The 25623-nt window shown below is 43.9% G+C and overlaps 1 protein-coding gene across 1 annotated transcript in view; it reads right to left on the bottom strand.

The window, feature by feature from the left end:
* Positions 1–25623, bottom strand: part of LOC118366834 (ephrin type-A receptor 6-like) — a 298784-nt gene that overhangs the window by 20250 nt on the left and 252911 nt on the right. The window contains exons 8-9 of the mRNA XM_052493450.1: positions 7185–7472; positions 3606–3714 (exon numbers count right to left, since the gene is read on the bottom strand). Of these exons, the coding sequence (XP_052349410.1) occupies positions 3606–3714; positions 7185–7472 (397 nt within the window). The remainder of the gene's footprint in view (positions 1–3605; positions 3715–7184; positions 7473–25623) is intronic.

Genomic DNA, 25623 nt, shown 5'->3' with positions numbered 1-25623 from the left:
CATTCAATTGATGAGGGGAAACAACTATTTAATACATTTTTGTTAGGTTACAGCCTTGTGCAAAAATGTATTCAATCATCATCCCCCCTCACCAATCTACACACAATACCACATAATGACAAAGCAAAAACAGGTTTTTAGAAATGTTTGCTAATTTATTTTTAAAAACCTGAAATATCATATTTACATACAGTGGGGCAAAAAAGTATTTAGTCAGCCACCAATTGTGCAAGTTCTCCCACTTAAAAAGATGAGAGAGGCCTGTAATTTTCATCATAGGTACACTTCAACTATGACAGACGAAATTAGAAAAAAAATCTTCAGAAAATCACATTGTAGGGTTTTTTAATGAATTTATTTGCAAATTATGGTGGAAAATAAGTATTTGGTCACCTACAAACAAGCAAGATTTCTGGCTCTCACAGACCTGTAACTTCTTCTTTAAGAGGCTCCCCTGTCCTCCACTCATTACCTGTATTACTGGCACCTGTTTGAACTTGTTATCAGTATAAAAGACACCTGTCCACAACCTCAAACAGTCACACTCCAAACTCCACTATGGCCAAGACCAAAGAGCTGTCACAGGACACCAGAAACAAAATTGTAGACCTGCACCAGACTGGAAAGACTGCATCTGCAATAGGTAAGCAGCTTGGTTTGAAGAAATCAACTGTGGGAGCAATTATTAGGAAATGGAAGACATACAAGAGCACTGATAATCTCCCTCGATCTGGGGCTCCACGCAAGATCTCACCCCGTGGGGTCAAAATGATCACAAGAACGGTGAGCAAAAATCCCAGAACCACACGGGGGGACCTAGTGAATGACCTGCAGAGAGCTGGGACCAAAGTAACAAAGCCTACCATCAGTAACACACTACGCCGCCATTGGGAGAATGTCATATGGTCAGATGAAACCAAAATAAAACTTTTTGGTAAAAACTCAACTCGTCGTGTTTGGAGGACAAAGAATGCTGAGTTGCATTCAAAGAACACCATACCTACTGTGAAGCATGGGGGTGGAAACATCATGCTTTGGGACTGTTTTTCTGCAAAGGGACCAGGATGACTGATCCGTGTAAAGGAAAGAATGAATGGGGCCATGTATCGTGAGATTTTGAGTGAAAACCTCCTTCCACCAGCAAGGGCATTGAAGATGAAACGTGGCTGGGTCTTTCAGCATGACAATTATCCCAAACACACCGCCCGGGCAACGAAGGAGTGGCTTCGTAACAAGCATTTCAAGGTCCTGCAGTGGCCTAACCAGTCTCCAGATCTCAACCCCATAGAAAATCTTTGGAGGGAGTTGAAAGTCCGTGTTGTCCAGCAACAGCCCCAAAACATCACTAGAGGAGATCTGCATGGAAGAATGGGCCAAAATACCAGCAATAGTGTGTGAAAACCTTGTGAAGACTTACAGAAAACGTTTGACCTCCGTCATTGCCAACAAAGGGTATAAAACAAAGTATTGAGATAAACTTTTGTTTTTGACCAAATACTTATTTTCCACCATAATTTGCAAATAAATTCATTAAAAATCCTACAATGTGATTTTCTGGATTTTTTTTCTAATTTTGTCTGTCATAGTTGAAGTGTACCTATGATGAAAATTACAGGCCTCTCTCATCTTTTTAAGTGGGAGAACTTGCACAATTGGTGGTTGACTAAATACTTTTTTGCCCCACTAAAGTATTCAGACCCTTTACTCAGTACTTTGTTGAATCACCTTTGGCAGCCATTACAGCCTTGAGTCTTCCAGCTTGGCACACCTGTATTTGGAGTTTCTCCTATTCTTCTTTGCAGATCCTCTCAAGATTTGTCAGGTCAGGGGAGCGCTGCTGCACAGCTATTGTCAGGGCTCTCCAGAGATGTTCAAGTCCGGTCTCTGGCTGGGCCACTCAAGGACATTCAGAGACTTGTCCCGAAGCAACTCCTGCGTTGTCTTGGCTGTGTGGTTATGGTCGTTGTCCTGTTGGAAGGTGAACCTTCGTCCCAGTCTAAGGTCCTGAGCACTCTGCAACAGGTTTTCATCAAGGATCTCTGTACTTTGCTCCATTCATCTTTATCTCAATCCTGACTAGTCTCCCAGTCACTACCACTGAAAAACATCACCACAGCATGATGCTGCCACCCACATGCTTCACCGTAGGGATGGTGCCAGGTTCCCACCAGACGTGACGCTTGGCATTCAGGCCATAGTGTTCAATCTTGGTTCATCAGACCAAACAATCTTGTTTCTCATGGTCTGAGAGTCTTCAGGTGGGACTCCAAGAGGGCTGTTATGTGTCTTACGTCTGGCTACTTTACCATAAAGGCCTGATTGGTGGAGTGCTGCAAAGATGGTTGTACTTCTGGAAGATTCTCCTATCTCCACAGAGGAACTCTAGAGCTCTGCCAGAGTGACCATCGGGTTCTTGGTCACCTCCCTGAACAAGGCCCTTCTCCCCCGATTGCTCAGTTTGATGGTGGAGCTTCAATGCTGCAGAATTGTTTTGATACCCTTCCCCAGATCTGTGCCTCAATAGAATTCTGTCTCAGAGCTCTACAAACAATTCCTTCGACCTCATGGCTTGGTTTTTGCTCTGACATGCACTGTCAACTGTGGGACCTTATATAGACAGGTGTGTGCCTTTCCAAATCATGGCCAATCAATTGAATTTACCACAGGTGGACTCCAATCAAGTTGGAGAAATATCTCAAGGGTGATCAATGGAAACAGGATGCACATGAGCTCAATTTCGAGTCTTATAGCAAAGGGTCTGAATACTTATGTAAATAAGGTATTTCTGTTTTGTATTTTTTGTTTAAATGTGCAAAAATGTCTAAAAAACAGTTTTTCACTTTGTCATTATGGGGTGTTGTGTGTAGATTACTGAGGATTAAAACATTTTGTTTGAGAATAAGGCTGTAATGTAACAAAATGTGGAAAAAGTCAGGGGGTCTGAACACTTTCCGAAGGCCCTGTTTACATGAGGATAGAGGGACAGGAACATGCACAGTTCTGCTCTTTACTGGTTCTTGTTTGAAGCTACGTCTCTGTTCACAGTGTCTCAGTTCTCTCCACATACAAGCTTTTCAGAACAGATAGAACAGAGAGAGAGAGAGAGAGGCTCACACCTACACAGATTGAAAGGTCATCTCAAAGGTTTCATCACACACCGAAACATCCTACTTTTAACTGTTCTTTAAGTACTTTTATAACTGTTGTACTTTTCTGTGTGCAATGCCCAATACAGTTGTATTACTGTATGTAGGTCTCTCAGTAAAGAGGGAGCTGTCCACATTTAGTGCTGTCCATGGTGCTGAATTCTTATTCAGTCCTGTCTGTGGTGCTGACTGTTGTTTGTGGTGCTGGTTGTTGTCTGTGGTGCTGGTTGTTGTCTGTGAAGCTGGTTGTTGTCTGTGGTGCTGGTTGTTGTCTGCGGTGCTGGTTGTTGTCTGTGGTGCTGGCTGTTGTCTGATGACCTATTAGTCCCTTGGGACATCTCCCAAGTCCACAGGAAATCTGTGTGTGTGTGTGTGTGTGTGTGTGTGTGTGTGTGTGTGTGTGTGTGTGTGTGTGTGTGTGTGTGTGTGTGTGTGTGTGTGTGTGTGTATTCATCTTACCGTCCGGTGATGAGGAAGAAGAGGGTGAGGATGATGAGGAGAGTGAAGCCACCCACGGCTGCCGTGACGATCACCAACACTTGTCCCTGGTCTGAAGCCATGTCCGATGCTACAGGGAGGGGACAAATTAATTGATTGTATATTGATTGGTGATTTACAATTCTAAACTGGGTAGTTTGCGTTCTGGATGTGAATCGGCTGAAATCTGTGGTATATTATAAATTATAAATTGGGTGGTTGGAGCCCTGAATACTGATTGACTGAATGCACGGGTATAACAAAATATATACCACGGCTAAGGGCTGTATCCAGGCACTCAGCTTAGCCTCCGGCAGTATTGCTTGAGTGTACACATACAGCCATATCCCTTGTAGAGAGGTGACATCACAAAGACTATATACATTCATATGATTAAGTCAGAAATGTTTTTGCAAGACAATTTTTTATTTAAAAATAATAATAATTGTACCCCCTTTTTCTCCCCAATTTCGTGGTATCCAATTGTTAGTAGTTACTATCTTGTCTCATCGCTACAACTCCCGTACGGGCTCGGGAGAGACGAAGGTCAAGAGCCATGCGTCCTCCAAAATACAACCCAACCAAGCCGCACTGCTTCTTAACACAGCGCTCATCCAACCCCACCAATGTGTCGGAGGAAACACTGTGCACCTAGCAACCTGGTCAGCGTGCACTGCGCCCGGCCCGCCACAGGAATCACTAGTGCGCAATGAGACAAGAATATCCATACCGGCCAAACCCTCCCTAACCCGGACAACGCTAGGCCAATTGTGTGTCACCCCATGGACCTCCCGGTCGTGACAGAGCCTGGGCTCGAACCCAGAGTCTCTGGTTGCACAGCTGGCACTGCGATGCAGTGCCTTAGACCACTGCGCCACCCAGGAGGCCAAAGACAATTTAATTACACAACTATTTATTTTTATTTTTCTAAAAGCATTTAATTCTGAACAGAACCAATATTTTATCATTTTCGTTTCACTGTTCTGACCAGAAAAATAAAGTTTTGAACTAGTTCGCACCAAAAAAAAGTAATGGTTTATATTGTTTCTTTCTAACCCTTTGATGTTAATCATTTTTTATATTTCGCTCAACGTTAAATTACTTTACTAATGAACAGAGCAGCTTGCTTTGGAGCGGGAAAGCTATGTACATGCATTGGACAGACAAGGTGACAGACAAGGTGTGAGATGCGGCTGAAAACTTTCAGGTGAGGAGAGCACTGGGCATGATCCGCTGGGCATCTTGTTGTTATGACATGCATTATCTGAATTAGGCCAAGATTATTATACCTTGGAGTGGTTTCTATGTAAGGAACTTCTTTAAATTTGGCTTAACTAATGTTAGACCAGAGCTAGCCCTTGACCATGACTCTGAGTTCCATTACATAACACATAATGAGAGCTAGACCACAGCTAGTTAACAAGCTAGCTAGCTAACAAGCTTGAGTGTGCAGAGCGGCACCAGAAGTAAAGAAAAAACACATCTTACCTTTTTGTAGTTAATGAATCGAATGTGAAACCTGATAACTATAGTATCCTTAATTTAAGGCTTGAAAAAGTTAATCCATTCTTCTCTACTTAAAAATCTCTCTCCCTAATTTCTGAATCACACCTATAATGTCAGTAGCTGCAGTAGACTATGCATGCTCTGGAGGGAGGGGAGGGGCAGATATCCTACACACACTGGCAAATATTTTCAGTTCACAGACAGGCAGACACTGAAATAAGTTTCTGAGTGACAGTGAGGGCTTTACATAGGTGCTTTGTTAAGTTTTTTTGTGGGAGTGGAAAAAAAAGTCTGGAAAGTAAAATAATTTTATTAACTGGTTCCCATGCTTTTAAAATAACGGTTCTGTTCCGGAACAGTATAGATCACTTTCGTTCTCGGTTCTGGTTCTGTTCCTCAAAATATATATATATTTTTTGGATTTTGGTTCTGTTCCGTGAATCGGTTCCAACAAAAATCACTTTTATTAGTAATAATATACATTGTTAGTATTAACTGACTTGAATTCAATATGGAGAGATTGTTGAACTCTTTGTCTGAAAAACAACCATCTTTTAGAAGGAATAATTTACATGCTTGGTGACATTTAATTAATATTAATCATTCAAGAAATTGTGATTTAGTCTCTGATCATTTGCCTAAATTGGCCCCATTTGATATTCATGATTTTCCCTTCTCTCCGTCTCTTTACAGGACTAACAAATCCCACATAATAATTGAAAGATGATGGCTATTAGCAAACTTATTTCTACAATATTTCAAACTTAATGAATATGAATTGGAGATCAGGATGTGTGGCCCCCAAAGCAGACCCAAATATGAGAGAGAGAGAGAGAGAGAGAGAGGGAGAGAGAGAGAGGGAGAGAGAGAGAGAGAGAGGGAGAGAGAGAGGGGGAGAGAGGGAGAGAGAGGGAGAGAGAGGGAGAGAGAGGGAGAGAGAGGGAGAGAGAGAGAGAGAGAGAGAGAGAGAGAGAGAGAGAGAGAGAGAGAGAGAGAGAGAGAGGGAGAGAGAGAGAGGGAGAGAGAGGGAGAGAGAGAGCTGTGAGCGTGTGTGTGCGTGTTTGTATGTGACTTTCGGAGGGAATATAGTTGAAAGTGTGTGTCTACGCGTGGTTGTATGAGGGTCGGAGCATGTGTGTATGTGTGTGAGAATGTATGTGTGTGTAGCTGGGGATGGGTCTAGACAGAGGTAATTGCCAGTCAGACGTGAAGAGAGGAACAGCTGATCTGAGGGGTAGATGACTTTACAGGACCGTTCTCCTAACTAAGGATTCACATACTGTTTAACACACACTCTGAAGCCTTAAGTAACCAGACGGGCCTGATTAATGCTGCACTAATGGGACCGAGGTGAGCGTGTGTGTATGTGTCTGAAATTGGGGAATCTAAAGGGCTGTAATGACCGTATATAGGGAGGAGAGGGAAGATGTAAGGGATGGGTAGAGATGGAAGGAGAGGCAGAGCAGGTAGGGAGAGACAAGGTAAAAGCAGGAAGCGAGGGATAAAGGTGAAAGAGGGAAGAGAGTGCAGGAAAGGGGAGGGAGAGGAGGGTATTTTCTCCTAGATAAAAGGGCAGAACAAAGTCAGGCCCGGACTATCTGATCCACTAGATAAAGAAAGCTCTTCAGCTGGATAGATGAGAGGACAGGGAGAAAAGAGGAGAGGTCAAGAGACCAGATCAGCAGTTAGAGTGGGCCGGCGCTGACCGGTACATATTTCTACTGCTTGAGTTCTAGCACCTCTTCTAAAATACGTCTGCTAAAATATATAGAAGACCTGGCACAGTCAAATTACAGTGAGAACCCTGACAAGAACTGTCATCAGGACAGAAAAACAAACACACGTCTGGCTCTGTTAGAATTCAGCATGATCACTGTGAGGGAGGAAATTAAAGCCTCTCTAAAAGTCAATAGAAATACAACCAACATCACCAGCACATTGACGGGTTCATGTATTGCTGTTTTAATTGATTACATCTAGGGTTAAGTGTTTGGGGTCAAGGGTTAAGTGTTATGTGTCATGAAACAGACACAGAGGGAGTTAAGAGGTACTTACTGTCATCCGTGGTCTCATACTCGCATTTGGGGCTGTAGGCGCTGTGTCCAGAGGAGGTGCGTGTTCTCAGGCTGAAGACGTAGCAGGTGGAGGGCTTTAACCCTGTGATGACCACACTGGGGGCTTTGGTCCGCGTCGATGAGTAGCTCAACTCCTCATGTTCCTTTTCGTAGTACTTGACCTCATAGTCGACCACCAGGAGGGAGGTCTGTTCTGGCTCCAGCCACGACAGGGCAATGCTGTTCTGAGATGCCCAGTCCTTCTTCAGCACGCCCACCATAAAGGGACCTGGAGGGGCCGATTGGAGAGATCGTTAGAGGTCACGGGTTCAACTACTAACATTTAATCTCATTAGAGATGGAAGGCTGACACTAGCTTCTGATTATATGCTTAAGCATAATGAATATGTTTCATCATTTCACATGAAAGGCTTTGCTTTCCCAGTAAAAGCCTGGAGCATCCATGCTCAATCATCTATAAATTAATAGAAAATATATATAATCTACCATAATTATTTAGACCACAGTTACAGTGCTAAGGGTTTTACTGTCATCTATGGATCCTTCAGTGACAGCAGGTCTACCACGGAGGAGCGGTTAGTTAGCTGTGTTTATTTAAATCATATTAGCCGTGTGCTGACTACATTAGTTCTGTGTAAATATTGGCCCAGGGCTTTACTACAGCAGTCAACAGGTGATATCAGCCTCTCACTAATTAATATCTCATTAACTCAACGCGGTAAAGAGTTGGCTAAGACTTATCTACATACATACCGGTATTATTAAAACCCTTCAAAATAGATGTTGAACATGTTCTATTTGGGTTTGTACCAGGGTACCGTGTCTCATGGCCAAGGGAGGTGATAGATGACGGCAGCATGATGATGTCCAATAGGTACAGGACATGAGTCCCTGTCCTAACATTCTTCAATAGCCAATCAACATCAATCAAAATAGTCCAAAATAGTCCAAAAGGTAGGCCTAATCAACTAGACATTAGTGGCTACAAATGCTGTACACCACTCAACATGTTTCTAGTGGTTAGGAGAGTAGGTCTAAACAAACGCAATGGGAAAGTTTGAATGGAGGAGAAATGGTGCTCTACAGTCACGTGAAGATGATGATGGAAGAAAGGAAATCAAATACCAAACCACTTTACTGACTTTACATTCATTTGGTTAACGAGTCTGTTTATAACTGACCTCACATTCATTTGGTTAACGAGTCTGTCTATAACTGACCTCACATTAATTTGGTTAACGAGTCTGTCTATAACTGACCTCACATTCATTTGGTTAACGAGTCTGTCTATAACTGACCTCACATTCATTTGGTTAACGAGTCTGTCTATAACTGACCTCACATTCATTTGGTTAACGAGTCTGTCTATAACTGACCTCACATTCATTTGGTTAACGAGTCTGTCTATAACTGACCTCACATTCATTTGGTTAACGAGTCTGTCTATAACTGACCTCACATTCATTTGGTTAACGCGTCTGTCTATAACTGACCTCACATTCATTTGGAAAAATAAATGAAGGTTGAGTCAAGCAACACAACAAACTCAGAAAGGCCAGATAATGTATAATAATAACTATAGTTATCAACAAAGCCTACAGAAAGGCTTAATCTTAATCCTAAACCCTGCTGGTCTTCTCTGTGAGAGGGAAGCCCTCTCCATCTCCTTCCTGCTCCTCTACAGGATTCAGGCCCTGGGCTGACTGGAGGCTGACTGGAGGTCAAGTGAAGGTGGTGCTGTCTGGTCCTGGGGCTTGCAGGGCTGAGCAGAGGTTTATGGCTGGACTGTATGGGGTTGGTGTGTAGAATGCAGGGCTGCAGCTGTGGTATATGCTGTGTTAGGCAGGGCTGGAGTAGTGCTGAGAGACCCACTGCCACAGGGCTGATAAGGAGAGCTCAGGCCAGCTTGGAGCCTCCCTCATCCCTACCCCTTCCCTCTCTCTTTCGTCCCTTCCTGCTTCCTGTCTCCATTTTAATGTGCTTAATGCTTAAAACTCCTACATTTATTTCAGCCCCATCAGTAACTTGACTGGTGGATGTTTACTATAGTAATATCAACTTCATGACACAGTGGCATTTCCAGCAGGCAGTTTAGTTTTGTGAGCTGAAGCTAATTCTGCCTCCTGATCTATTTCAATGCTTGGTTTGTTCATAATAATGAGGAACATAATAACCTTTTAAATGTGAGTAAATCGTGCCAAATGATAGTTAAAATGGAACAACAACATAATATCATGGCTGATTGAAATTAGCCGATTTATTTAGCATAATGAGTCAGCCGAAAGGGCATTTTGTCTCTCTCTCCTCTCTCTCAAAATAATATCACTTCTCATAACACCCACAGTAACACATACATACAGATGACAATTATTATTTCACAGTATTATTAGATATTACATCTCACATTGTTGCTGTTTGCTTGGTGTGTCTGTGTGTGTGTTATTGTTGTCCCTTGTATATTAGCTGATTTATCTCAATGGGGTGTTATCACCCACAAATCTGTAGATAAATAAAATCTAAGTGAGCAAATGACTCTGCCCAAAGTAGTTTAGTTTTGCTATAAGTGACACACACACGCACGCACGCACGCACGCACGCACGCACACACGCACACACACACACACACACACACACACACACACACACACACACACACACACACACACACACACACACACACACACACACACACACACACACACACACACACACACACACACACACACACACACGCACACACGCACACACACACAGCGACCAGAGTTTAACTGCTGTAGCGTCTAGCTCAGTCAGGGGGCCAGCATCTGCTGCTAGCATATTGGCATCTGATAGGGAACAATAAACACAGCATAAATACAATCTCCCCAGCCTGCATGATTACAATCACACTTCTACTGCTGCAGAGCACCATGTAACACACACAACACATTTGTTTAGAAGAGTTAAGCTGGAGCACACGGTTATGCTCATGGCAGGGTACGGTGGCCAACAGAGTTGGCAGATACAACATAGAAAGCAACCCTGAGAAGAAACAACTAACATAATATGTTAGTTCTCAATATAGCACCTAATGTATAGTAGCTTCCAGGATATTCATTCTAATTCACACAAGACATAGGGCAAAATCCTCTTATCCTTCCTCATGCACTACATTTGTTTTTGTGATGGGATGAAGCCAACATTTTGTTTATTGAAAATGTATATTGAAATTTATGTGCAAAGCAGCTCTGAACATGTTTTCAAAATGAAGGTGGAATTGAAGAGAGAAGAATTTATCTAATTTCTTTAAGGAATATAGATTCCTCACTCACTTCTACAAACACGTCTCCTGTGCCACGAGGGGAGCTAAAACACTATACCACTTTTATTCTACACAAAGAAACACATACAAAGCCCACTCTCCCTTCGGCAAATCAGACCGCGACTTTATCCTCCTGCTTCCTGTTTACAAACAAAAGCTCAAACAGGAAGAACCAGTTACGGGCACAATATGGAAGAGGTCCGATGAAGCAGACGTGAGGCTACAAGACTGTTTTGCTCATATAGACTGAGATATGCGCTGGGATTCAGGACCGCAGTGGAGAAGGTGGAAAGTTTCAAGTTCCTCGGCGTACGCATCACTGACGATCTGAAATGGTCCACCCACACAGACAGCGTGGTGAAGAAGGCACAACAGCGCCTCTTCAACCTCAGGAGGCTGAAGACATTTGGCTAGGCCCCTAAAACCCTCAGAAACTTCTACAGATGCACTATTGAGAGCATCCTGTTGGGCTGAATCACTGCCTGGTACGGCAACTGCACCATCCGCAACCGCAGGGCTCTCCAGAGGGTAGTGAGGTCTGCACAACGCATCACCAGGGGCAAACTATGGCGCGGATGCTACAAACTATGACGCGTCAAAGTCTACACTTGTTGTATTTGCCACATGCGCCAAATACAGTTTGATTTGATTTGAAGCTACCTGCCCTCCAAGACACATACAGCACCCGATGTCACAGGAAGGCCAAAAATAAAATGAAGGACATCAACCACCTGAGCCACTGCCTGTTCACCCCACTATCATCCAGAAGGCAAGGTCAGTACAGGTGCATCAAAGCTGGGACCGAGAGACTAAAAAAAAGCTTCTATCTCAAGGCAATCAGACAGTAAAATAGCCATCACTAGCCGGCGTCCACCCGGTTATGTAACCCTGCACCTTAGAGGCTGCTTCCCTATATACAGGACCAGCCAAAAGTTTGGACACACCTACTCATTCAAAGGTGTTTATTTAATTTGACTTTTATACATTGTAGAATAATAGCGAGGACTTCAAAACTATGAAACAACACATATGGAATCATGTAGTAACCAAAAGGTGTTAAACAAATCAAAATATATTTTTGATTCTTCAAAGTAGTCAGACACCCTTTGCCTTGATGACAGCTTTGCACACTCTTGGCATTCTCCCAATCAGCTTCACCTGGAATGCTTTTCCAACAGTCTTGAAGGAGTTCCCACATATGCTAAGCACTGGTTGGCTGCTTTTCTTTCACTCTGCGGTCCAACTCATCACAAACCATCTCAATTGGGTAGAAGTTGGGTGATTGTGGAGGCCAGGTCATCTGATCCAGAACTACAATCACTCCTTCTTGGTCAAATAGCCCTTAAAAGCCTGGAGATGTGTTGGGTCATTGTCCTGTTGAAAAGCAAATGATAGTCCCACTAAGCCCAAACCAGATAGGATGGCGTATCGCTGCAGAATGCAATGGTAGCCATGCTGGTTCAGTGTGCCTTGAATTCTAAATAAATCACTGACAGTGTCACCAGCAAAGCACTCCCACACTATCACATCACTTCCATGCTTCAAAGTGGGAACTACACATGCGGAGATCACAAAGATATGGCAGTTGGAAGCACAAATCTCAAATTTGGACTCATCAAACCAAAGGAGAGATTTCCACCGGTCTAATGTCCATTGCTCGTGTTTCTTTTTTTTGCAGCAATTTGACCATGAAGGCCTGATTCACGCAGTCTCCTCTGAACAGTTGATGTTGAGATGTCTGTTACTTGAGCTCTGTGAATCAATTATTTGGGCTGCAATTTCTGAGGCTGGTAACTCTAATGAACTTATCCTCTTCAGCAGAGGTAACTCTGGGTCATAATGAGAGCCAGTCTCATCATAGCACTTGATGGTTTTTGCGACGGCACTTGAAGAAACTTTAAACGTTATTGAAATGTCAAAGTTCTTGACCTTCATGTCTTAAATTAATGATGAACTGTAATTTCTCTTTGTTTATTTGAACTGTTCTTGCCAAAATATGGACTTGGTCTTTTACCAAATAGGGCTATCTTCAATATACCACCCCTACCTTGTCACAACACAACTGATTGGCTCAAATGCATTAAGAAGGAAATACATTTAACAAATGTACTTTTAACAAGGCACACCTGTTAATTGAAATGCATTCCAGGTGACTAACTCATGAAGCTGGTTGAGAGAATGCCAAGAGTGTGAAAGGGTGGCCACTTTGAAGAATCTCAAATAGAAAATATATTTTGATTCCTTTTTGGTTACTACATGATTCCATATGTGTTATGAGTAAGAGTGTCCTAACTTTTGACTGGTACTGTACATAAACTTGGAATCACTGGCCACTTTAATCATGGAAAACTAGTCACTTTAATAATGTTTAAATAAAGTTGACATTCTGCTTTACTCATCTCATATGTATATACTGTATTTTAGTCATTGCCACTCCGACAGTGCTCATCATAATATTTATATATTTCTTAATTCCATTCTTTTACTTTTAGATTTGTGTGTATTGTTGTAAATTGTTAGATGCTACTGCACTGTTGGAGCTAGGAACACAAGCATTTCGCTACAAACGCAATAACATCTGCTAAATATGTGTATATGACCAATAAAATTAGATTTGATTTGATCTGTACCCGGCGGTTTCAGAGGAAGGCCTTAAAATGTGTCTAAGACTCCAGCCACCCAAGTCATAGACTGTTAAATGTTTAGTAATTTAGCAGACACTCTTATCCAGAGCAACTTACAGTAGTGAGTTCAAACATTTCATACTTATTTTTTATCCCTTTACTGGTGGGACTTGAACCAACAACCCTGGCGTTACGAGCCACACGGGATGTTCTCTCTACTACCCTATGGCGAGCAGTACAGATGCACCAAGTCTAAAACCAACAGGACCCTGAACAGCTTCTAGCCCCAAGCCATAATACTACTAAACAGAAAATATTCACCCATTTTGAATGTTATATTGTTTTTGTGCATCTCTGAGCAATGTTCTATCGATTCCCGGGGTAATTTCATGTTTTCACATGTATCTGAGCTATTGCCGCTCAAGAAGGCAGAAATTTGGCCGGTAAAACATAGCATTGCGAAAAAGACACTTCAAACTACAGTGGAAGTCAATAGTAATACGACTTTTAGATGACGAAAATGCTGATCATACATGAAGATTTCAATACTAGGTCGATGTCATAACGCAGGAGGTTGTCTTCTCTTGAATGAACCATTGATCATATTTTATTTAACATTTCTACCTGGAGAAATGTGTAATTGAACAGAGTTTTCTCCTATTTGTCTGCCTCTTCAGTCCAGGGTGTCGTTGAGAACATCAGACTCCACTCTGCAAGGCACATCGATCTGCAGGTTGAACATGGTGAGAATGTAGATTCCTAAATTGATAGTGCAGCTTGTTTAGGCGATTTGACAGCTAACTAGCTACTTCACATGCTGATATTGACTTTTGTATTATTGTGTGTAGCTACATTAGCTAGCCAACCAGCCGATAGAGAGAGCGTTGCATTGAGTTGTGGGTTTTGTAGTCGATTTGAGCTGCAACAGATAACTACAACGATTTTCACATGTTGCTACCAACCTTATTATATGATAAAATTAAACATTTGTTCACAAAAAATATTGTTCTCACATATGTATTAATTATAGGAATGAGTGTATTTTTCCACGAATCCCATAACTAAATAGCTACCCAGACTATCCGCATTGACCCTCTTTGCACAAACTCTTTTGACTCATCACATAAGCTGCTGCTACTGCTACATTCCTGTTGCCTAGTCACTCTACCCCTACCTATATGTACATATCTACCTCAATTACCTCATTCTCCTGCATATCGACTCAGTATTGGTACCCAGTGAATAGCGAAGTTATCGTTACTTTTCTACATTTTCCTCTTTGTATTGTTGGGAAGGGCCCGGCCCGTAAGTAAGCATTTCACTGTTAGTCTACACTTGTTGTTTACGAAGAATGTGACATATAAAATTTGATTTGATTCATAAGCAAGCATTTCACGGTAAAGTCTATACCTGTTGTATTCAGCGCATGTGACAAATTATACAGCTTTCAAAATCCACAGTACACACACTCTCTCTCTCTCTCTCTCTCTCTCTCTCTCTCTCTCTCTCTCTCTCTCTCTCTCTCTCTCTCTCTCTCTCTCTCTCTCTCTCTGTTTGTGTCGGAGGAGGAAGATTGGAAACCCATTAGAATCACCGGTCAATTAGTGGGAGCGATGGATGGATTTTCCAGTCTAGTGTAGTTAAGCTCCCAGTAAAGGAATGTTGTCTCATTACAGCAGTTTGACCCGTGTATGGTTTTAATGAGCTTGCCTTGCCCCAAGGCCTCCATTAACACTTTAGAAAATCAATGACTTCTGTATTGATGCTATACTGTACCAGGCTTAAACAATGTAAAAACGTTAGGTTACTGAGGGAATGAGGAGAGGGAGAAGGAGAGAGAGAAAGAGGGGGAAGAAGAGAGCAGTGGGAGAGAGAGGAAGGGATGGAAGAAGGAAGACCAAGGTGGTTGATGAAAACGTGTTTGAGAAAAACAACAAGGACACGTCAATATGTCTGATTGTTTTGTTGCTACCCTGACATAATGATGCTTTAGATTCTACCCCAGGAGGGAATATGGAGAGCGATAACCTTTTTGGAGGACACACACATACACACACACACACCAAACCAATCTCTGCCGTCAATTATATTTGCTTATGAGGGGTTCTGTGTTGCTCTAGGGAGCTGAGAGAGGGAATGGACTTTATTCATACATGATGTAGGTTCCAGTGGGACCTAAGGTAATCATTAAGACCAATGTGACATTCCGAGAGTGTTTAGTGTGTGTTTGTGTGTGTGTACAGTATACAGTCTGTTTGTGTTTGACTCTCCCTTAGGCAAGGGCACCTCCCACAACAGTCTTCTGAACCAAACCAAACACAGCCTGCATCTCTGGAGCCTCTAACCTCATTACCAGCCGAAGTCAACCCCACTGCATGGTGGGTAGTCTATGGACAGTTTTGGACCCGTGGCGTAAACACGGTAACCCTGGTGCTCTGACAGAGGTCATGTCCCTGTGGGGCCAAACATCCTGATGCTAATTGTGGGGTTTATGATTGGATAAAGGCAATTAGCCAGGGTTATGATTGGCTAAACTCTATCAGCGAGGGTTAATGAGTATATTGTGTTCGTCCAATAGGCTTTGACCTCTGTGTTCAACCACCTAGACACAGCATGGAGAGAGGAGCCCTCAGGTCTTTATCAGATTAGTCTGGCCTGTGTGTGTGTTCTATAGTTCAACTCACCTAAGGAGTTAATGATTACCCACTAAATTTCTTCGACTTTTAGAGTGCAGTCCTGTACTTTCTTTTCCCTTCTGCCTGCTTTTTTGTTCCCTACCGTTTTCCCCTTAATCTTTCCATAGCGTTTAGCTTACTGTCTGCATTTCTCCATTGGTCCTATTCCTCTTTCCATTACTGAAAGGACAGCATTTTATTTTCTTCCATGAATAGTAAAACTGTCCTCATCCCCCCTGAACCAATCAGCTTATTGATATGCCACACCTGTCAGGTGGATGGATTATCTTGGATCCGTTCATTTTTTCCTCCATCCGGACTAGTCTCCCAGTCACTGCCGCTGAAAAACAACCCCCAGCATGATGCTGCCACCACCATGCTTCACCATAGGGATGGTGCCAGGTGTTCTCCAGACGTGACACTTGGCATTCAGTCCAAAGAGTTCAATCTTGGTTCATCAGACCAGAAAATCTTGTTTCTCATGGTCTGGGAGTCCTTTAGGCGCTTTTGGCAAACTCCAAGCAGGTTGTCATGTGCCTTTTACTGAGGAGTGGCTTCCATCTGGCCACTCTACCATAAAGTCCTTATTGGTGGAGTGCTGCAGAGATGGTTGTCCTTCTGGAAGGTTCTCCCATCTCCATAGAGGTACTCTGGAGCTCTGTCAGAGTGACCATCGGGTTTTTGGTCACCTCCCTGACCAAGGCCCTTATCCACCGATTGCTCATTTTGGCCAGGCAGCCAGCTCTAGGAAGAGTGTTGGTGGTTCCAAACTTCTTCCATTTAAGAATTATTTTTGGCCATTGTGTACCTTCAATGCTGCAGAATTTTTTTGCACCCTTCCCCAGATTTGTGCCTCAACTCAATCCTGTGTCGGAGCTTTACGTACAATTCCAAATCATGTCCAATCAATTGAATTTACCACAGGTGGACTCCAATCAAGTTGTAGAGACGTCTCAAGGATGATCAATGGAAACAGGATGCACCTGAGCTCAATTTTGAGTCTCATAGCAAAGGGTCTGAATACTTATGAAAAATAAAGCATTTTTTTACTTGCAAACAAATCCAAAAACCTGTTTTCACTTTGTCATTATCAAGTATTGATGAGAAAAAACATTTAATTTATACATTTTTGAACAAGGCTATAACATAACAAAATGCGGAAAAAGTCAAGGGCCTGAATACTTTCTGAATGCCCTGTATATCCACTAGTATCCACGATATTCATCATTTCCCTAAGTGCATGAGGGTGATAGTTTCTGGTGTGATTTCCTTTATGATCCATTGGGGTACTTACTGTACTATAATCTCCCACCATAATAATAGTCGTGTTGCTTGTGACCTCGATAGATTAATCTATCATTTTGAAAGAAGTATGGATCATTATCATTTGGACCATATAGATATGTTTATCGTCCAAAAGCATATTAAAAATGATCCATCGTTCTTTCTAATCTGTTTGGACAGTTTGCACATTGGGATCAAAATTGTTTTTAATTCTCCTAAATGGCGCAGTGGTCTAAGGCACTGCATCGCAGTCCTAACTGTGCCACTAGAGATGGTTCGTGTCCAGGCTCTGTTGCAGCCGGCCGTGACCTGGAGACCCATGGGGCGGTGCAATATTGGCCCAGCGTTGTCTGGGTTAGGGGAGAGTTTGACCGGCAGGGACGTCCTTGTCCCATCATGCTGTAGCGACTCCTTTGGCGGGTTGGGCACAAAGCATGCTGACATGATCTAAATTATACTTATCATAAAAAGGATTACAATAATGAGATGCATCCACCAATCCAAAGAAAGGATAGACGGGAGCTAGACAGCCTGACGTGCCGCTTTGTGGACAACGACTCCCATTGTTAAGGCAGAGAGACATGTATCTAGTCAGTATATCCATCATCTTTAGCTGTCCCCAAAGGAGAACCCTTTTTGGTTCCATGTAGTACCCTCTTGGGTTCCATGTGGAACCCTCTGTGGAAAGGATTCTACAGTACCTGGAACCAAAAGGGTTCTACCTGGAACCAAAAATAGCTATTAAAAAATCTGAACCATTTTAGGTTCGAGATAGCACCTTTTCCTCCAAGAGTGTAGACTGTAACAGTTGGACTGATAATGTAAGTGTTAAGTCTGCTTAGACTAACAGTAGAAGTCTTCTCTCAGCGTAAAGTGTGTATACTGTAACAGTACGCTGACTGTATATCCCAGCAGATGCCAGCTCTAGATCATCTGCTGAGCCCAGAGAGCCAGCCTGCCGCAGTTAACAGGTCATTAACAACATCAGTCATACTACAAAATGAACAACCAAGGGAGGGGAGAGAGGGAACGATAAAAGGAGGGAGGCCAGATGACAACTATTTATTCTCTCTTTATCTGAGTAAAAGTTGAGCTGGATCATGGACTACCCTGTTGCTCGTGACAATGTGTGTGGCTTTCCTAACCTCTCCTCCAGCTCCTGTCATGGTAGACTGCATGCCCTGGCTGACACCAGAATCCCCAGTCGTTAATAGGGTCAACTTCCTGATCTGTGTGTGTCTTTAATAGGGTCGTAGTGACATCCCGATCCCCTTGTTTCTCTCTAATAGTAATCTGGAAAGCCAATGATCTGTATGAAGGACAGTTAAACCAGCTCTGAACTGGCCCTGTTACAATCAATACTCATTTACCTCCTCCTCTCTTCTCTTTCAACATCCTCCTCCTTTCCTCCTCTCTTTCTCTCCAGTAATTAATGAGAAGAATAGAACTATTTCTTCACTGACAATTTATGTCCATCTCCACCCCACTAATGCTTAAGAGCTTTATTGGAGAACAGACACGCACATACACACACACACATACAAACACACACACACACACACACACACTGCCCTGAGCTGGTGATGAGAGAGAGACAGAGACAGACAGACACGCACAAACACACACTGCCCTGAGCTGGTGATGAGAGAGAGACAGAGACAGACAGACACGCACAAACACACACTGCCCTGAGCTGGTGATGAGAGACAGACAGACAGACAGACAGACAGACAGACAGACAGACAGACAGACAGACAGACAGACAGACAGACACGCACAAACACACACTGCCCTGAGCTGGTGATGAGAGTGAGAGAAAGAGAGAGAGAGAGAGAGAGAGAGAGAGAGAGAGAGAGAGAGAGAGAGACAGACAGACAGACAGACAGACAGACAGACAGACAGACAGACAGACAGACAGACACGCACAAACACACACTGCCCTGAGCTGGTGATGAGAGAGAGAGACAGACAGACAGACAGACAGACAGACAGACAGACAGGCAGACAGACAGACAGACAGACAGACAGACAGACAGACAGACAGACAGACAGACAGACAGACAGACAGACAGACAGACAGACAGACAGACAGACATGCACAAACACACACTGCCCTGAGCTGGTGATGAGAGACAGACAGACACGCACAAACACACACTGCCCTGAGCTGGTGATGAGAGAGAGAGACAGACAGACAGACAGACAGACAGACAGGCACAAACACACACTGCCCTGAGCTGGTGCTGTGATAAGGAGTGAGAGAGAGAGAGAGAGAGAGAGAGAGAGAGAGAGAGAGAGAGAGAGAGAGAGAGAGATGAAAGAAGGAAAGAAAGAAAGAAAGGCCTAATACTGTGATGAGGTGAATTAGGGTGTGATTCTGTCAGCTGCTACATGTGGAATTAAAGGACAAATTGTATTTATTAGGAAATAGCTGTTATTCACAACAGGATTCCTCACCTAGAGGAATGAAAGAGAGAAAAACCCCTGATGGTTCCCTGACCCTCCCTCCTCTCCTCTCCTCTCCTCTCCTCTCCTCTCCTCCTCTCCTCTCCTCTCCTCTCTCCTCTCCTCTCCTCTCCTCCCTCTCCTCCTCCCTCTCCTCTCCCTCTCCTCTGCTCTCTTCTACTCTAAGCTCCTCTACTCTAAGCTCCTCTACACTACTCTCCTCTACTCTCTTCTCCTCCTCCTCTACTCTCTTCTCCTCTCCTCTACACTACTCTAAGCTCCTCTCCCTCTCCTCTCCCTCTCCTCTCCTCCCTCTGCTCTCCCCTCTGCTCTCCTCTCCTCTGCTCTCTTCTACTCTAAGCTCCTCTACTCTAAGCTCCTCTACACTACTCTCCTCTACTCTCTTCTCCTCTCCTCTACTCTCTTCTCCTCTCCTCTACACTACTCTAAGCTCCTCTACTCTCCTCTCCGTTACTCTCTTCTCCTCCACAGTCCTCGCTTCTCCTCTACGCTCCTCTACTCTAAGCTCCTCTCCTATCCGCTACTCCCCTCTCCTCTACACTACTCTAAGCTTCTCTACTCTACTCTAAGCTCCTCTCCTCTACTCTACTCTAAGCTCCTGTACACTACTCTAAGGTCATCTCCTCTACTTTACTCTAAGCTCCTCTCCTCTACTCTAAGCTTATATACACTACTCTAAGCTTCTCTCCTCTCCTCTCCTCTCCTCTCCTCTCCTCTCCTCTCCTCTCCTCTCCTCTCCTCTACTCTACTCTACTCTACTCTACTCTACTCTACTCTACTCTAAACTCCTCTACACTACTCTAAGGTAATCTCCTCTACTCTAACCTCCTCTACTCTACACTACTATAAGCTTCTCTACTCTACTCTAAGCTCCTCTCCTCTACACTACTCTCCTCTACACTACTCCGCTACTCCCCTCTCCTATCCGCTACTCCCCTCTCCTCTACACTACTCTAAAGCTCCTCTACTATACTTTACTCTAAACTCCTCTCCTCTCCTCTACTCTAAACTCCTCTCCACTACTCTAAGCTCCTCTCCTCTACTCTACTTTAAGTGCCTCTCCTCTCCTCTACTCTACTCTAAACTCCTCTACACTACTCTAAGGTCATCTCCTCTACTCTACTCTAATCTCCTCTACTATACTTTACTTTAAGCTCCTCTACACTACTCTAAGCTCCTCTACTATACTTTACTCTAAGCTCCTCTCCTCTCCTCTACTCTAAACTCCTCTCCACTACTCTAAGCTCCTCTCCTCTACTCTACTCTAAGTGCCTCTCCTCTCCTCTCCTCTACTCTAAACTCCTCTCCACTACTCTAATCTCCACTATTCTACTCTAATCTCCTCTCCTCTACTCTAAGTTCCTATACATTACTCCTCTACACTACTCTAAACTCCTCTACTCTACTTTAAGCTTCTCTACACTACTCTAAACTCCTCTACTCTACACTACTCTAAGCTCCTCTCCTCTACACTACTCTAAGCTCATCTCCTCTACTCTACTCTAAGTGCCTCTCCTCTCCTCTCCTCTACTCTAAACTCCTCTACACTACTCTAATCTCTCCACTATTCTACTCTAATCTCCTCTCCTCTACTCTAAGCTCCTCTACACTACTCTAAGCTCCTCTCCTCTACACTACTCTAAGATCCTCTACACTACTCTACTCTAAGCTCCTCTCCTCTACTCTAAGCTCATCTCCTCTACACTACTCTAATCTCCTCTACACTACTCTAATCTCCTCTCCTCTACTCTAAGCTCCTCCACACTACTCTAATCTCCTCTCCTCTACTCTAAGCTCATCTCCTCTACACTACTCTAATCTCCTCTGCACTACTCTAATCTCATCTCCTCTACTCTAAGCTCCTCTCCACTACTCTAAGCTCCTCTCCTCTACACTACTCTAATCTCCTCTACTATACTTTACTTCTGCAAACTTTCTACTATTAAACTCGGACAAAACAGAGATGCTTGTTCTAGGTCCCAAGAAACAAAGAGATCTTCTGTTGAATCTGACAATTAATCTTAATGGTTGTACAGTCGTCTCAAATAAAACTGTGAAGGACCTCGGCGTTACTCTGGACCCTGATCTCTCTTTTGAAGAACATATCAAGACCATTCTGAGGACAGCTTTTTTCCATCTACGTAACATTGCAAAAATCAGAAACTTTCTGTCCAAAAATGATGCAGAAAAATTAATCCATGCTTTTGTCACTTCTAGGTTAGACTACTGCAATGCTCTATTTTCCGGCTACCCGGATAAAGCACTAAATAAACTTCAGTTAGTGCTAAATACGGCTGCTAGAATCCTGACTAGAACCAAAAAATTTGATCATATTACTCCAGTGCTAGCCTCTCTACACTGGCTTCCTGTCAAAGCAAGGGCTGATTTCAAGGTTTTACTGCTAACCTACAAAGCATTACATGGGCTTGCTCCTACCTACCTCTCTGATTTGGTCCTGCCGTACATACCTACACGTACGCTACGGTCACAAGACGCAGGCCTCCTAATTGTCCCTAGAATTTCTAAGCAAACAGCTGGAGGCAGGGCTTTCTCCTATAGAGCTCCATTTTTATGGAACGGTCTGCCTACCCATGTCAGAGACGCAAACTCGGTCTCAACCTTTAAGTCTTTACTGAAGACTCATCTCTTCAGTGGGTCATATGATTGAGTGTAGTCTGGCCCAGGAGTGGGAAGGTGAACGGAAAGGCTCTGGAGCAACGAACCGCCCTTGCTGTCTCTGCCTGGCCGGTTCCCCTCTTTCCACTGGGATTCTCTGCCTCTAACCCTGTTACGGGGGCTGAGTCACTGGCTTGCTGGGGCTCTCTCGTGCCGTCCCTGGGGGTGCGTCACCTGGGTGGGTTGATTCACTGTTGTGGTCGGCCTGTCTGGGTTGCCCCCCCTTGGGTTGTACCGTGGCGGAGATCTTTGTGGGCTATACTCGGCCTTGTCTCAGGATGGTAAGTTGGTGGTTGAAGATATCCCTCTAGTGGTGTGGGGGCTGTGCTTTGGCAAAGTGGGTGGGGTTATATCCTTCCTGTTTGGCCCTGTCCGGGGGTGTCCTCGGATGGGGCCACAGTGTCTCCTGACCCCTCCTGTCTCAGCCTCCAGTATTTATGCTGCAGTAGTTTATGTGTCGGGGGGCTAGGGTCAGTTTGTTATATCTGGAGTACTTCTCCTGTCCTATTCGGTGTCCTGTGTGAATCTAAGTGTGCGTTCTCTAATTCTCTCCTTCTCTCTTTCTTTCTCTCTCTCGGAGGACCTGAGCCCTAGGACCATGCCCCAGGACTACCTGACATGAGGACTCCTTGCTGTCCCCAGTCCACCTGGCCATGCTCCTGCTCCAGTTTCAACTGTTCTGCCTTACTATTATTCAACCATGCTGGTCATTTATGAACATTTGAACATCTTGGCCACGTTCTGTTATAATCTCCACCCGGCACAGCCAGAAGAGGACTGGCCACCCCACATATGCTCTCTCTAATTCTTTCTTTCTTTCTCTCTCTCGGAGGACCTGAGCCCTAGGACCGTGCCCCAGGACTACCTGACATGATGGCTCCTTGCTGTCCCCATTCCACCTGACTGCTGCTGCTCCAGTTTCAACTGTTCTGCCTTATTATTATTCGACCATGCTGGTCATTTATGAACATTTGAACATCTTGGTCATGTTCTGTTATAATCTCTACCCGGCACAGCCAGAAGAGGACTGGCCACCCCACATAGCCCGGTTCCTCTCTAGGTTTCTTCCTAGGTTTTGGCCTTTCTAGGGAGTTTTTCCTAGCCACCGTGCTTTTACACCTGCATTGTTTGCTGTTTGGGGTTTTAGGCTGGGTTTCTGTACAGCACTTTGAGATATCAGCTGATGTACGAAGGGCTATATAAATACATTTGATTTGATTTGATTTGATACTTTAAGCTCCTCTACACTACTCTAAGCTCCTCTACTATACTTTACTCTAATCTCCTCTCCTCTACTCTAAGATCCTATACATTACTCTAAGCTCCTCTACACTACTCTAAGCTCCTCTACTCTACTTTAAGCTTCTCTACACTACTCTAAACTCCTCTACTCTACACTACTCTAAGCTCCTCTCCTCTACACTACTCTAAGCTCATCTCCTCTACACTACTCTAAGCTCCTCTACACTACTCTAAGCTCCTCTCCTCTACTCTACTCTAAGTGCCTCTCCTCTCCTCTACTCTAAACTCCTCTACACTACTCTAATCTCCACTATTCTACTCTAATATCCTCTCCTCTACTCTAAACTCCTCTACACTACTCTAATCTCCTCTACACTACTCTAATCTCCTCTCCTCTACTCTAAGCTCCTCCACACTACTCTAAGCTCCTCTCCTCTACACTACTCTAAGATCCTCTACACTACTCTACTCTAAGCTCCTCTACTCTACACGACTCTAAGCTCCTCTACACTACTCTACTCTAAGCTCCTCTCCTCTACACTACTCTAAGCTCCTCTCCTCTACACGACTCTAAGCTCCTCTACACTACTCTACTCTAAGCTCCTCTCCTCTCCTCTAAGCTCATCTCCTCTACACTACTCTAAGCTCTTCTCCTCTACACGACTCTAAGCCCCTCTACACTACTCTACTCTAAGCTCATTTCCTCTACACAACTCTAAGCTCCTCTCCTCTACTCTAAGATCCTCTCCTCTACTCTAAACTCCTCTACACGACTCTAAGCTCATCTCCTCTACCCTAAAAGCTCCTCTCCTCTACACGACTCTAAGCTCCTCTCCTCTACTCTTAAGCTCCTCTCCTCTACACTACACTAAGCTCCTCTCCTCTACACTACTCTAAGCTCCTCTCCTCTACTCTAAGCTCCTCTCCTCTACACTACTCTAAGCTCCTCTCCTCTACACTACTCTAAGCTCCTCTCCTCTACTCTAAGCTCCTCTCCTCTACTCTAAGCTCTTCTCCACTCCTCTACTCTAAGCTCCTCTCCTCTACTCTAAGCTCCTCTCCACTCCTCTACTCTAAGCTCCTCTCCTCTACACTACTCTAAGCTCCTCTCCTATCCGCTCCTCTAAGCTACTCTCCACTCCTCTACTCTAAGCTCCTCTCCTGTACTCTAAGCTCCTCTCCTCTCCTCTACTCTAAGCTCCTCTCCTATCCGCTACTCTAAGCTCCTCTCCTATCCGCTACTCTAAGCTCCTCTCCACTCCTCTACTCTAAGCTCCTCTCCTCTACTCTAAGCTCCTCTCCTCTCCTCTACTCTAAGCTCCTCTCCTATCCGCTACTCTAAGCTCCTCTCCTATCCGCTACTCTCCTCTATATTCCGCTCCTCTCCTCTCTGAGGTGTTCAGCTGAACAGCAGGAGTGCTGAGAAGGAAGGGAAGTAGCAACAGTATAAATAGCAGGTCTGTTAAACAATTGAAACATGAGCTCTTCAAAACACTACTGCAGCACAGTATCAACAGTATAAATAGCTAGATAGCTGGCCCGCTCTGCCACTCTGCTCTATCTCACTCTGTGTACTGTAGTGTTGGGTAACAGTCTCTCTCTCTCTCTGCCTCATCTCACTCTGTGTACTGTAGTGTTGGGTAACAGTCTCTCTCTCGCTCTGCCTCATCTCACTCTGTGTACTGTAGTGTTGGGTAACAGTCTCTCTCTCTCTGCCTCATCTGACTCTGTGTACTGTAGTGTTGGGTAACAGTCTCTCTCTCTCTCTGCCTCATCTCACTCTGTGTACTGTAGTGTTGGGTAACAGTCTCTCTCTCGCTCTGCCTCATCTCACTCTGTGTACTGTAGTGTTGGGTAACAGTCTCTCTCTCTCTATTGGTCTGTGTGTACTGAGGGTAAACACAGTGTGTTACTGATAGAACTGCACCAAGCTGAACTGCAGAAACAGCACACAGCATTATTGTTTGTTATACAACTCACTGTGAGCATTCTGTAAAGCAGAAATAATACCAACATAGTTTGAATTATACCGTATGGCTTATATTGAAAGGTGCAAATATGCCATGTATCACAAGTAGTCCAAGAAGGAGTTTGAAGACACAATAGTGTAATGTCATTGGATATTGATTAACTGTGACTAGCTTTGAAAAT

This window comes from Oncorhynchus keta, chromosome 34, assembly GCF_023373465.1.
Source record: "Oncorhynchus keta strain PuntledgeMale-10-30-2019 chromosome 34, Oket_V2, whole genome shotgun sequence".
NCBI classification, from domain to species: domain Eukaryota; kingdom Metazoa; phylum Chordata; class Actinopteri; order Salmoniformes; family Salmonidae; genus Oncorhynchus; species Oncorhynchus keta.
Note: the sequence above shows the minus strand (reverse complement) of the source record. Positions and strands in the feature narration are given on the sequence as shown.